This window comes from Lepidochelys kempii, chromosome 3 (genome assembly GCF_965140285.1).
Source record: "Lepidochelys kempii isolate rLepKem1 chromosome 3, rLepKem1.hap1, whole genome shotgun sequence".
NCBI lineage: Eukaryota > Metazoa > Chordata > Testudines > Cheloniidae > Lepidochelys > Lepidochelys kempii.
Genome location: NC_136382.1, coordinates 110,983,601 through 110,996,442, shown reverse-complemented (window position 1 = coordinate 110,996,442; position 12,842 = coordinate 110,983,601). Strand labels below are relative to the sequence as shown.

The 12,842-nt window shown below is 39.3% G+C and overlaps 1 protein-coding gene across 7 annotated transcripts in view; it reads right to left on the bottom strand.

The window, feature by feature from the left end:
- Positions 1–12,842, bottom strand: part of UTRN (utrophin) — a 587,274-nt gene that overhangs the window by 54,718 nt on the left and 519,714 nt on the right. For all 7 annotated transcript variants that reach the window (XM_073337527.2, XM_073337525.2, XM_073337526.2 and 4 more), the window contains 3 exons: positions 3,124–3,260; positions 891–929; positions 594–659 (listed from right to left, as the gene is read on the bottom strand). In XM_073337527.2, coding sequence (XP_073193628.2) covers positions 594–659; positions 891–929; positions 3,124–3,260 — 242 coding nt within the window. The remainder of the gene's footprint in view (positions 1–593; positions 660–890; positions 930–3,123; positions 3,261–12,842) is intronic.

The window sequence follows — 12,842 nt, the reverse complement described above, 5'->3', positions numbered from 1 at the left end:
GAGTTTTGTCCCATCTACTTTTTTACTGTTATGACTCAAATCACAGAGCTTCCACCATGTTGCTTGGGAGACTAATCTACAATCAAATATACTATTCTACCGCCCTCTAAAAATGGATGCAAGTAAATGCAATACTTCCTCAGTTTGTTTCAGAATCAAATTAAATGGCAGTTTATTCCTTACTTATTTTACCCTCCGCTGAAGTTCAGTGGTTAAATTGATATTTTCAATTATGTACCTTTCCATGCTGGGTCTTTATTTATGAAGACTAGACATATTAGAAGGTCAGAATAGAAAGAAACTAACATTTGCAGAAATCCCACAGTAATGCTGCAACACTATCCATTCTATACTGATCAACAACAATTTTGATGTATGTATTTCATTCAATATCATTACATTTTAGTTAGGATAACTCCCCAAATCTTGGGGTGGAAAGATTTAACTTTCCTCTGGGTATTAAAAAGTCATGAGACTTAGTCATGCCTTTTTAATAAATACTGTCCATTCAACATAACATACATTTCACCCTGCAGGAATCAATCCCAAAATGCAGAGGTGCAATTAAAATAAGAAGTCTGTATGTTTCTTACCTGGTGGCATACTGCTCTATCCTGGAGTGTGTGTCATCATGAAATAGCTGTGGAGACTGGGAGGGACTATTAAAAGAAAATAAGCACAAAAATGTTAATAGTATCTAATGTAATCTAATTACAGAGACAAGGGTTTAAAAAAATTTAAGACTGATGAAGTTGTCAAAAAATAGGCTGTTATGTGGGCTTTTGGCCAGGTGTGTATAACAGGTCATACAAATAGGTAAGCAATTAGTCAACATTAAGAAAACAATCAGCATATTCAGCTTTCTAGATACAAGAGTTGTGCATACTCACTCATATTGCTCTGGCCACATACTGATGAGTGTGATAGGACTGCAAAGAAGAAAGAAAAAAGAGAAGGAAACGACAGAACAAAATCTTTACTGCAATTAAGCAAGAATAAGGTGTAAAAGCACAAACTATCTACCAATCAGCCCGCCCAGATGATTTACATTAGCAACATCTATGACACAGGAAAGCAGTAGCAACAGAGACTGCCGTGTGCCATGTGGAGGATAGGACAGTAACTGAAGCATTTCTTAAAAAAAGGGAGTTTTAAAAAATACACCATCACCACCACACATTGAATTAATCATCTAAAACTATGCCTAACTTGTTTAAATTTGGAATTTCTTATATTTAATTGCTGGGACTTTTCTTTAAAGTTACTTGTGAAACTGAACTTATAACAACTTATTTGTAGAAAAATTAAAAGGCTAAAATCAAGGTTATTACTACAATATTTTTCTATTACATAGCAAATAACAAACAAATATCCTATAAGGGAGAGGTTTTTCTTAAAGACAAAATACTTATGGCTGTTTTCATAGAATCATAGAATATCAGGGTTGGAAGGGACCTCAGGAGGTCATCTAGTCCAACCCCCTGCTCAAAGCAGGACCAATCCCCAACTAAATCATCCCTGCCAGGGCTTTGTCAAGCCTGACCTGAAAAATATCTAAGGAAGGAGATTCCACCACCTCCCTAGGTAACGCATTCCAGTGCTTTACCACCCTCCAGTGAAAAAGTTTTTCCTAATATCCAACCTAAACCTCCCCCACTGCAACTTGAGACCATTACTCCTTGTTCTGTCATCAGCTATCACTGAGAACAGTCTAGTCTAAGTTTTATTGCTTATGGAAGCCCTGATAACATCCGTCGAAGTGGGTATTCGCCCTCAAAAGCTTATGCTCCAATACGTCTGTTAGTCTATAAGGTGCCACAGGACTCTTTGCCACTTTTACTGATAACATAGGCTACAGCCACCCTTTGCAGAGAGACTATATGTATGCTTACCTCATAGCTTGACAATACACCTTTATCCCGACCTGTTGAAATATCCCTACTATTCTAATCCTTAGCCACTCCTAAGCTGGACTACCAATTTGCCAGGGAGGTTGAAGTGTTCTCCGACTGGTTTTTGAATGTACAATGTACATTGGCCAAACCGGACAATCTCTATGCAAAAGAATAAATGGACACAAATCAGACATCAAGAATTATGACATTCAAAAAACAGTAGGAGAACACTTCAACCTCCCTGGTCACTCAATTTCAGACTAAAAGTTGCAATTCTCCAACAAAAAAATTTCAAAACCAGACTCCAACGAGAAACTGCAGAATTGGAATTAATTTGCAAACTGGACATTATTAAATAAAGACTGGGAGCGGATGGATCATTACACAATGTAAAAACTATTTCCCCATGCTAATTTTTCCCCTACTGTTACTCACACCTTCTTTTCAACTGTTTGAAATGGGCCATCCTGATTATCACTACAAAAGTTTTTTTTTCCCCTCCTGCTGATAATAGCCCACCTTAATTGATTAGTCTTGTTACAGTTGGTATGGCAACACCCATTTTTTCATGTTCTCCGTGTATATATATCTTCCTACTGTATTTTCCACTGCATGCATCCGATGAAGTGGGTTTTAGCCCACGAATGCTTTGACCAAATAAATTTGTTAGTCTCTAAGGTGCCACAAGTACTCCTCATTTTTTTTTTGTGTTGATACAGACTAACACGGCTGTTACTCTGAAACCATGCATATATGTTTTAGAATGGTTTCATTCACTTTAAGACAAGTATTGTGTTTATAGCACTTGAAATTCCAGGAAATAAAGGAAAGTCAATTAATGGAATTACTCTCATTGTCTCTTCAATGCATCTTAATTTTTGTTCTACTAAAAGTGGCCTCTCCTGACAAGTAGTAATAAATAACTAACTAAATAAAAATAAACTGTTCTCCATGAGAAAAGTTTACCAAAAAAAAAAAAGAATTCCAACTTCACTTTTTTCTGAATTCCATGACTTTATGGCAACATATTTATACAACCAAAGTATAAAATTATTTTTAGAAAATAAGCAAAGAAAGTAAAATAAAACAAAAAAGGGTTCACAAAAAATATTCCCTCACTAAGGTTCTGGTACGATTGCTTCACATTAATTTTGTTTTTGATGGTTTTTTTAAGGGGGGAAGAGGCTTCTGAACCACATGGCAGAGATCATGCTTCATTCAAACTTACGCCTCCAAGTTATCGCCTTCAAGAACTGTTTGCACAGGAAGGTAGCCAAGTCGTGGGTGCTTAGCAAAATACTTCTTTGACCGGAACTTGTTCTTCAGCACCTTAGTGAAGTCGCGTACATCTTCTCCGGATGTTGTCTAGAACAGTAGAGAAATAAAATTAAACATTTCTAATTGGCACTGGGTTATATCTTAAATAACGCTGGAAGAGTACATATAGGGGAACTTCTAAAAGCTGGTGATTTTATACTCTATGAATAGCCTGAAATTTACATTAGCAATAGTGGAAAAATGCATCGCCAGGATTTGTTATGCTGGCTTGAAAACCCACAGCGCTTAAACCTGTTAACAATGAATACACAAGGTTTCTTTATATTTTATGAAATGATGGCTAATAAAAACTAGAAGTTACAAGCCTAAAAAGGCAACAAATTATAATCAAAATGATAAAAAGTAACAAGCTATTTTGTTTAGAAACAATTACAGTCAATTCTACTCACAAAAAAGTATTGTGTTCTTTTAACTATATAAAGCAGTTCTGATGATGTATTCTATAGCACTTGCTTCTCTAACCCCTCTCTCCATTTACATGTCTGAGTACTGGTAGGGCAAGAAAGCATATACTTTATCAACAGGGTCACGTAAGAGACTAATGCATTCTACTTTTCCAAAAGTGCCACAGAGTATTGAATGACCTCTCCATTGTCTGATTGAACTGAAGAGAGTATCACAAGTAGTAGATTGCCCACTCAGACTCCATGCTGGGTCACTGATTTAATATTGCCTTTAAAAAAATAGGTATTATCTGCTCAATCATAAGAACTCCCCTGCCTGCAACACCTGAGTTTTCCTTGGATGCTTCCTGGTCAAGTTACCAGAACTAATCCTACTTCTCCTTATCTGTATAACAGTAGCTCCTAGAGGCCCAAACTAAAACTAAGGCTCCATTGTACAAGGCTGTATAAAGACCTAGTAAGAGGCAGTCCCTGACCTGAAGAGCTTACATTCTAAGTGTATGTCCATACTGCAGTATAACAGCTGCAGCTGGCTGACATCAGCTGACTCAGGCTAACAGAGCTTGGGCTGAGGGGCTAAAAAACTGCAGTGTAGATGCTGAAGCTCAGGCTGGATGGAGCCCAAACTCTGAGACCTCATGAGGTGGGAGGGTCCCAGGGCCCAGCCCGAGCCCGGAAATCTACACTGCAACTTTATGCAATCTACAGAAGCTCCACAAGCCCAAGTCAGTGGACACGGGACAGCCACAGCTGTGTTATTGCAGTGTAGACATAACCAAAATAGAAAGACAGGCAAAGGAAGGATGGAGAGGAAAAAGACAGAACGGTGAAGTGATTTGCCCAAGGTCACACAATAGGTCTGAACTTGGAATATAACTCTGGTGTCTCATTACTTCCAGTCTAGTATCCTATTCACCAGACCCCAAGAGCCTAAACATACAAGTTATGGCCATCAATACTCTCAGAAGTCCTTTTCAAACTGGCACACATTCATTTTTCATCTGTTTGGAATGACTGCTTTTAACATTATCTATATCGATTTTAATTTGAATGGTGATGGCAACATCTCTTTCATCTTAGAGTTCAGTAACTTCTGCTAAAGAAACATCAGAAAGAGTATAAAATTTGTCGATGGGTCTTACATGAAAGTGACCTAAAAAACCTCAGGAAGGGAGTTGTAATTTTTTTAAAACTTATACTTAAAATGCATAGAACTGTTCCCATCTGTTCTAGCTATACCATCTTCAGCATGCTTCTAATTGCAGTACCAAAAACCAAAACCAAACTAACAAAAAAAAGACTATTTCCTTCCAAAAGCAGCTATTCGTTGAAGATCACAATGGAATCCATTGCTTTACATACAAAAGGACTCTTTCCAAATGGTTCTAGGTGTTTTCTCCTCACTACAAATTATAAAATTACATGAAACAGCATATGATATGGTGTCACTGAACGACAGAAAATTCTATGTTGGAAGCAGCTCATCAACATAAAGTGCTGCTAAAGCTAGGTGGAAATCCACAGTGAAAGCAGAGCTATTAACATTTTTCAGAGTTGTAAATTTTTTCCCCATTAACTACTGTAACAACCTCAGATTGAATAAGTCAAGCCTTTCCTGCCTTTTATTTCTTACTGTGAAAAGAGGTAGCTCTCATCCCACATGTTTAAGTATCTAATGTAGATACACCCGAGTATTTCATTATATATTTTTATGCAAACTGAACTCCCCCCAGTAACAGTATATGATTAAATTTATGACAGGTTTCAGAGTAGCAGCCGTGTTAGTCTGTATTTGCAAAAAGAAAAGGAGTACTTGTGGCACCCTAGAGACCAACACATTTATTTGAGCATAAGCTTTCGTGAGCTACAGCTCACTTCATCGGATGCATCGTCTGATGAAATGAGCTGTAACTCACGAAAGCTTATGCTCAAATAAATTGATTAAATTTATGTGACCACTATCTGTTCGAAACAGTTTCTTAAATCTGGTTGAGAAGCGTTTGAAGAGCAGCATAGAATACAATGAGCAATAAGGTAGAAAAGCTAGAATGGAATTCACGGGTCCTTTAAGCTCCAGAAGATATAACCCGGTGGGCTCCCAGGGAACAGCCTCACAAGATCAGTCCCAGAAAACATCTATTAGACTCTCAGATTATCCAAAAAATAAACATGAAGCCCAATGGGGTCGCCTACTTTCCTGCAAAATAACCTGAACAGATGGAACTCTGCCACAAGGCCAATAAACTAAACTTCTAATTCTTGTGAACTATAAAAACAAATGCCTTTTAATCTGCCAAAATGTTTCTCTGGGGTACAGTTTATGTGGTATGACAACCTGACCTAACTGCTTAAAAGGACCGATTTGGTTAAGAAACGAGAAATAGAACACACTAAGCACTGATATATTAATAATGGGGGAATATTTTATCTATGTTAAATGTGTATAAGTCAGAGCTTGGAAGAATCATACAAACAAACCATCATGTAATTACAAGTCAAGTGTTAGTCATGGGTGTGCATGTAGCTGGTGTTGCACGGTATTCTAGGGTTGCCAACTTTCTATCTGCAGAATACTGAACACCCTTGCCTTGTGCCTTCCCTGAGGCCACGCCCCTGCCCCACCCTTTTTCTGAATCCCTGGCCCCTTCCTACTCCCTCCCTCTCCTCCACCCTCGCTCACTCGCTTATTTTCACTGGGCAGGGGGTTGGGGTGTGAGAGGGAGTGAGGGCTCTGACTGGGGATGCGGGTTCTTGGATGGGGCTGGAGATGAAGAGTTCAGGGTGTGGGAGGGGGCTCTGGGAGGGAGTTTGAGTGTGGGATGGGGCTCAGGGTTGGGGCATAGGAGGGGGTGAGGTGTGCGGGCTCCACGTGGCTCCCAGAAGCGGCAACATTTCCCTCTGGAACTACGGAGCCGGCGGTCCAGGCAGGGGCAGTGCGCAGAGCCCCCCTGGCCACCCCTATACCTAGGAGCCAGAGGGAAATGCTGGCCGCTTCCCAGGAACCATGCTGCAGGCGGCCAATCAGACTTTTAACAGCCTGGTCAGTGGTGATGACTGGAGCTGCCCAAGTCCCTTTTTGACCGGGCATTCTGATTTGACGCCTGACAGCCCTTTAGCATATGTACTAGATATGCTAAACATTCATATGCCTCTTCATGCTTCGGCCACCATTACAGAGGACATGCTTCCATGCTGATGAAGCTCATTAAAAAAATAATGCATTAATTAAATTTGTGACTGAACTCCTTGGGGGACAATTGTATGTCTCCTGCTCAGTGGTTTACCGGCATTCTGCCACACATTTCATGTTGTGGCAGTCTCAGATAACAATCCAGCACATGTTTGCTTTAAGAACACTTTCATTGCAGATCTGACAAAATGCAAAGATGGTACCAGTGTGAGATTTCTAAAGATAGCCATAGCACTCAACCCAAGGTTTAAGAATCTGAAGTGCCTTTCAAAATCTATGGGGGACGAGGTGTGGAACGTTGTCAGGAGTCTTACTGAGCAACACTCCAATGTAGAAACTACAGCACCTGAACCACCAAAAAGAAAATCAACTTCTGCTGATAGCATCTGACTCAGATGATGAAAATGAACATCGTCAGTCTGCACTGCTTTGGATCGTTATCAAGCAGAAACCATCATCAACATGGAAGCATGTCCTCTGGAATGGTGGTCAAAGCATTAAGGGTCATACGAATGTTTAACATATCTGGCACATAAATGCCTTGCAACACCAGATACAACAGTGCCATGCGAACACTTTCAGGTGACGTCGTAAATCAGAAGCAGGCAGCATTATCTCCTGTAAATGTGAAAAACTTGTTTGTCTTACCGATGAGCTAAGGAGGACTGTGTGGACTTGTAGGCTCTGAAGTTTTACACTGTTTTGTTTTTGAGTGCAGTTATGTAAAAATAAATAAATAATTCTACATTTGTAAATTGCACTTTCACAATTAAGAGATTGCACTATGGTATTTGTAAGACGTGAAATGAAAAATACTCATCTGTTTTACAATGCAAATATTTGTAATCAAAAATAATAATATAAAGTGAGCACTGTACACTTTGTATTGTGTTGTCACTGAAAGCAATATATTTGAAAATGTAGAATAGAACAATAAATTCTATTATTCTTGAACAGTGCGATTAAAATTGTGATTAATCATTTTTTTATTGTTTGACAGCCCTACTACATACTATACTAACGATAACTATTAAGCTAAGATTTAAAACTATTTACAACTATTTTATTTTACAAGTTATGATTTAGGCCATGTGGGAGCTAGAAGAAACTGGAGAGGTGTTGACCCGGACTGCCTCTTATGCCCTCAGTTGGGAGCCTGAGGGAAGCTACTGCACATGTGCGGGTTAACGAACACTGCTTTGAAGAATTTCTGTACTTGGGCGCATGGCATGCATGCATGCATACTCACGTGTGGAATACATCTAGGGACCAGCATTAGAAGAAGAACCAAAAGTCACCATAAGCAACACAACTGAATGCTGTTACAATTTTTATAGTGTATTGCTGAATGATGTTACTCTACACAACGAGCTGAGAAGTCATACCAACAAAGTCAGTTCATCATTTGGCAGACTGTTAGGCAGAGTCTGGAAGCAACATGGTAGTAAGTTTCAAACCAAGCTACTAATAAAGTAGTCATGCTTGTTGTATGCGTGTGAGACCTAGCCCTATTTCAGGCATCACATTAGGCTTCTAGATAAGTTCCATATATGAGGTGTGTGCGCCATACTTTGCATCAAATGGAAGGATAAAGTTACCAATAAGATTCTGGAACACAGTCACTTCACAGGAACTGAAGCCACGCTTATTGCATCAGTTATGCTGGGCTGGTCGTGTGTTGAGGATGGACAACATCAGAATGCCAAAGCAGTTGCTGTATGGTGAACTGAAAGTGGGCAACCACAAACAAGGCAGCCAGAAGAAATGCTTCAAGGACACACTGAAGCATAACTTGAAACACTGCAACATTGACACTGACAACTGTGAGTCATCAGCGACAGATGGATCATGTTGATGAGCAGTAGTCAACGATAGGGTTACCCAGTTTGAGATTAACCACTGTATGGATCTCGTGACAGACGTTGAATCGTAAACAGCAGCAGACTGAGGCCTTGTCTACAGTACCAGGGAAAGTCGAACTAAATTACACTACTCCAGCTATGTGAATAACATAGCTGGAGTCGACGTAGTGTAGGTCGACTTACCACAGTGTCTATACCATGCTGTGTCGATGAGAGACGCTCTCCCATCGACTTACCTTACTTTTCTCATTCCAATGGAGTACCAGAGTGGACCGGAGAGTACTTGCGGTCGATTTAGCAGGTCTTCACTAGACCACTACATTGATCCCCGCTGCATCAATTGCAGTAGCATCGATCCCTGATAAGTATTGACCTGGCTTCAGCAGTCACAGTTTATAATTCCTTCCTTGACATCCAACTATCTATGAACTTCATGCGGAAAAGACTGCCACGCATGAATTGGTCTTTTTAGTCACAACTGTACTCACAAAATGTAAAACCATTATCAGTGTGCCATCTTTGATTACGAAGGATGATGATAACATGGGGAACAAATATTTGATAGTGAGCTCTTCAGGCTAGCAGAGAAAGGTATAACACGATCTAATATATGGAATATGAAGCTATACAAGTTCAGATTGGAAATAAGGTGTACATTTTTTAAAGGTGAGAGTGATTAACCATTGGAGGAATTTACCAAGGGTCATGGTGGATTCTCCATTACAGGCAATTTTAAAATCAAGACTGAATGTTCTTCTAAAAGATCTGATCTAGGAATTATTCTGGGGAAGTTCTAGGGCCTGTGCTATACAGGAGATCAGACTAGACGATCAGAACAGTCCCTTCTGGCCTTGGAATATAAAAATAATCCCCAAAACAAATAGCCCCTCACCATAGTACATACCTCATTCACCGCCTGCACGAATTCTCCCAGCACAACAATACAACAAGCACACACAACAACCCTAAACATACACAGCTCCTCCTGGTAGCACACACTAACACACTCAAATCAATACAACTACCCACACAACAACACAACCAGCACACACAAAATAATCCCAAACATCACTCTGAAGATTATAATGTTGATGCGATGAAAACAGCTACAAGTATGGTTGAAAGCTCTTTTTGTTTAGACCATCACCAAGTTCAATCATCACTGGCATTTGTGGTCTGTTACCATCCAATTCTGAAGCCATTTTCACCCCCCTCTCTTTTTTTTTTTTTAAAGGCACAACTTTATGAATTATACCCATGTGACAGCAAAAGGCTTTCAGCTACAAGTTATTTACATTAAAGTAGTACTCCAAACACCTGACTGTGCTAAGCATCGTACAGAGTAAAAGATTGTAATCGGAGATTGTATTGTAATGCACGTGCACATGAAACAAAGTTTTATATTTGTGAGGATGGCCTCATTATTACTCACAAATGATGAAGCTATTATTGAATTATGCAGGCAACCCTAAAGAAGTGCCAGGAAAGCCTTTGCAACCCAGCACACCATCAATTATTCTCCAACAATCCATACATTCTACAAAAAATGTTTTAGACATGTTTTAGTGAGTTTTAAATGTTTAGTGAGTTTTGTATCCCTCTGCCTATAAAGTCAGGATGACTCTGTATCATGAATCCAACTATACTGTATGAAGAAAATTCATAAATACTAGAAGACATATAAAATAGATTTTACATATACATGGGTGTTGTAGTTTTAAGGTGAGACAACTCTGGATCTTAAAGGGCTATAAGCTACCTTTTGGAAAGCTGGGAAACTCTCCAACCAAATGGTACAAAATGTATCAGTTCCTTGCCCTGAAAATTCATAATACGTTGGAGATTAAGACCCTGATTTTGAAAAGCACTTATGTGCTTAACTTTAAGAATCTGTTTAAATCCATCCCTATCCAGCAAAACACATAGGCACATGTTTACATTAAGTGATTTTTTTTTTGTTTGTGAGCTGTAAGATGGGTTAGTAGGCAGAGTATAAATGACAGTTTCAAAGGTGCATCACAAATGACCTTATTGTATGGCTATCACTAACAAGTAAAAAGAAAAGGAGTACTAGTGGCACCTTAGAGACTAATCAATTTATTTGAGCATAAGCTTTCGTGAGCTACAGCTCACTTCATCGGATGCTCACTAGTACTCCTTTTCTTTTTGCGAATACAGACTAACACAGCTGCTATTCTGAAACTAACAAGTAAGTGGAGTTTGCATGCCACTACAGAAGCACTGTGAAGATTCCTCTCCTGGAGGTGATGATTTTGGAATTCTTAGCTACAGGAATTCTTCGCCTGTCTCACAGTGAGAGTACAAACCCAAGATGTCATTACATCTTGTACCTTGGGAAAAATAATATTTTTTAAAAAATATATCACACAGAAATTGATCTTTCTGCAATTTCAAGAGTAACCATCTGATTTTAGAATTTAGCAAACTGGAAGGAAAATGGGAACTAGGCTGCCAAATGTCAGAACAACTATTATACAAGCAGTGCTAGAGACAGGAAGCAATATTCACTTTGACACAACTGTTTGGATTCAGACTATTCTGATCAGCTGTTCAATCTTCTAAGGGCATGGATTAATCTCTGAACTCTACAGCTGAAAATAATGTTCTGCATTTGAAATAGCCAGATTCATCTTCTTTCAGCACACTTGTTATTTTCCTCCTTCTTCACAGAACAAAGTAATTCTGATAAAAACAAAGTGATAAGCTTGAAGGAGTGAAAGCATCGTAAAGTGGCGCTTCCCTGTGCCAATTTGTTGCTTACAAAATACTCAGACATGCTGTTTAAATGCTCAGGAAAGTAACCGCCTTCTCAAAATGTCAGCAACCATTACATTTTTGGGGTGTTGTCCTAGAGGAAGGTTCTTAAGAGGAATAGTTGAAAGGAAGCTTTATTGTGTCTGAAACGTATTTTTCCCCTGAGGTCAAACCATTGGTTGGACTAATAATTTTTGACATCTTGCCTATCGTGTTATGAAATTCTTCAGAGAAATACAATATTGGTCAGATTCCTTCCAAGGTAAGATGTCAAGAATAATTATAACAACAAAGGAGCAATCCTCAGAGAAATTTGCATTTCAGATTTGAAACATTACCAGAAGAAACTCTAGAAAGGAGACAACCCTACCTATTTCTTACATCACTTTTGACAGCTCAGTTTACCACGAAGAAGCAAACCAATGACAGAAGTTGCAAATCATATACTGTAGGCAGAGTAATGAAAGAGTAAAGAAATTAGTAGTGCTCTAACAGGAGCAGGAAGGCAGGAGGTACCATGAGCTGAAGAAAAGGACAAAAGGATCTCAATAATAGTAACCCCAAGCATTACCCATTAATCTGCCTCAACAGTAATGTCCATCTTGCTTTAGAGAGACACAGTGAGTGAGATAATATATTTTATTGCATCAGCTTTTGCTGCTGAGAGAGACAAGCTTTCAAGCTTACACAGAGTTCTTCTTTAGTTCTGGGAAATGTACTCAGGGTGTCACAGCTAAATACAAGGTGGAACAGATTGTATAGAATAAGGAGTTAACACATATTTCAAGGGACCATTCAATCATAGAATATCAGGGTTGGAAGGGACCTCAGGAGGTCATCTAGTCCAACCCCCTGCTCAAAGCAGGACCAATCCCCAACTAAATCATCCCAGCCAGGGCTTTGTCAAGCCTGACCTTAAAAATATCTAAGGAAGGTGAAGAGGCCCATTAATACCTCTCCAGTCATAGGGTGAGGGAGGAAAAAGATAAAAAAGAAAAGAAAGCAGGGGAGGGGGGGTTAAGTGGGTTACAGATGGTCGTAATAAGCTATAAATCCAGTCTCTGTTCAGTCCGTGATTTTTAATATCTAACAAAGTTATGAATTTAAGCTCCCAGGCTCATCTTTTGAAACACACCAAGAAATCTGTTATCTACAGCCAGTCACTCGTGTACCACAAAATATACTCCATGGAGAAATTCCGGGATATGCACCATAACACACTTAAAACTGCCTTCATCAAACAAGGACGCGCCATCGAAGTAGAAGATCGCCTCATGGAACAGGCCACCCAAGTATCCCAAGAAAACTCGTTTCAATACAGAAATAAAAACCACTCCGACCACACATCCCTAGTTGTCACTTACCACCCCACACTGGA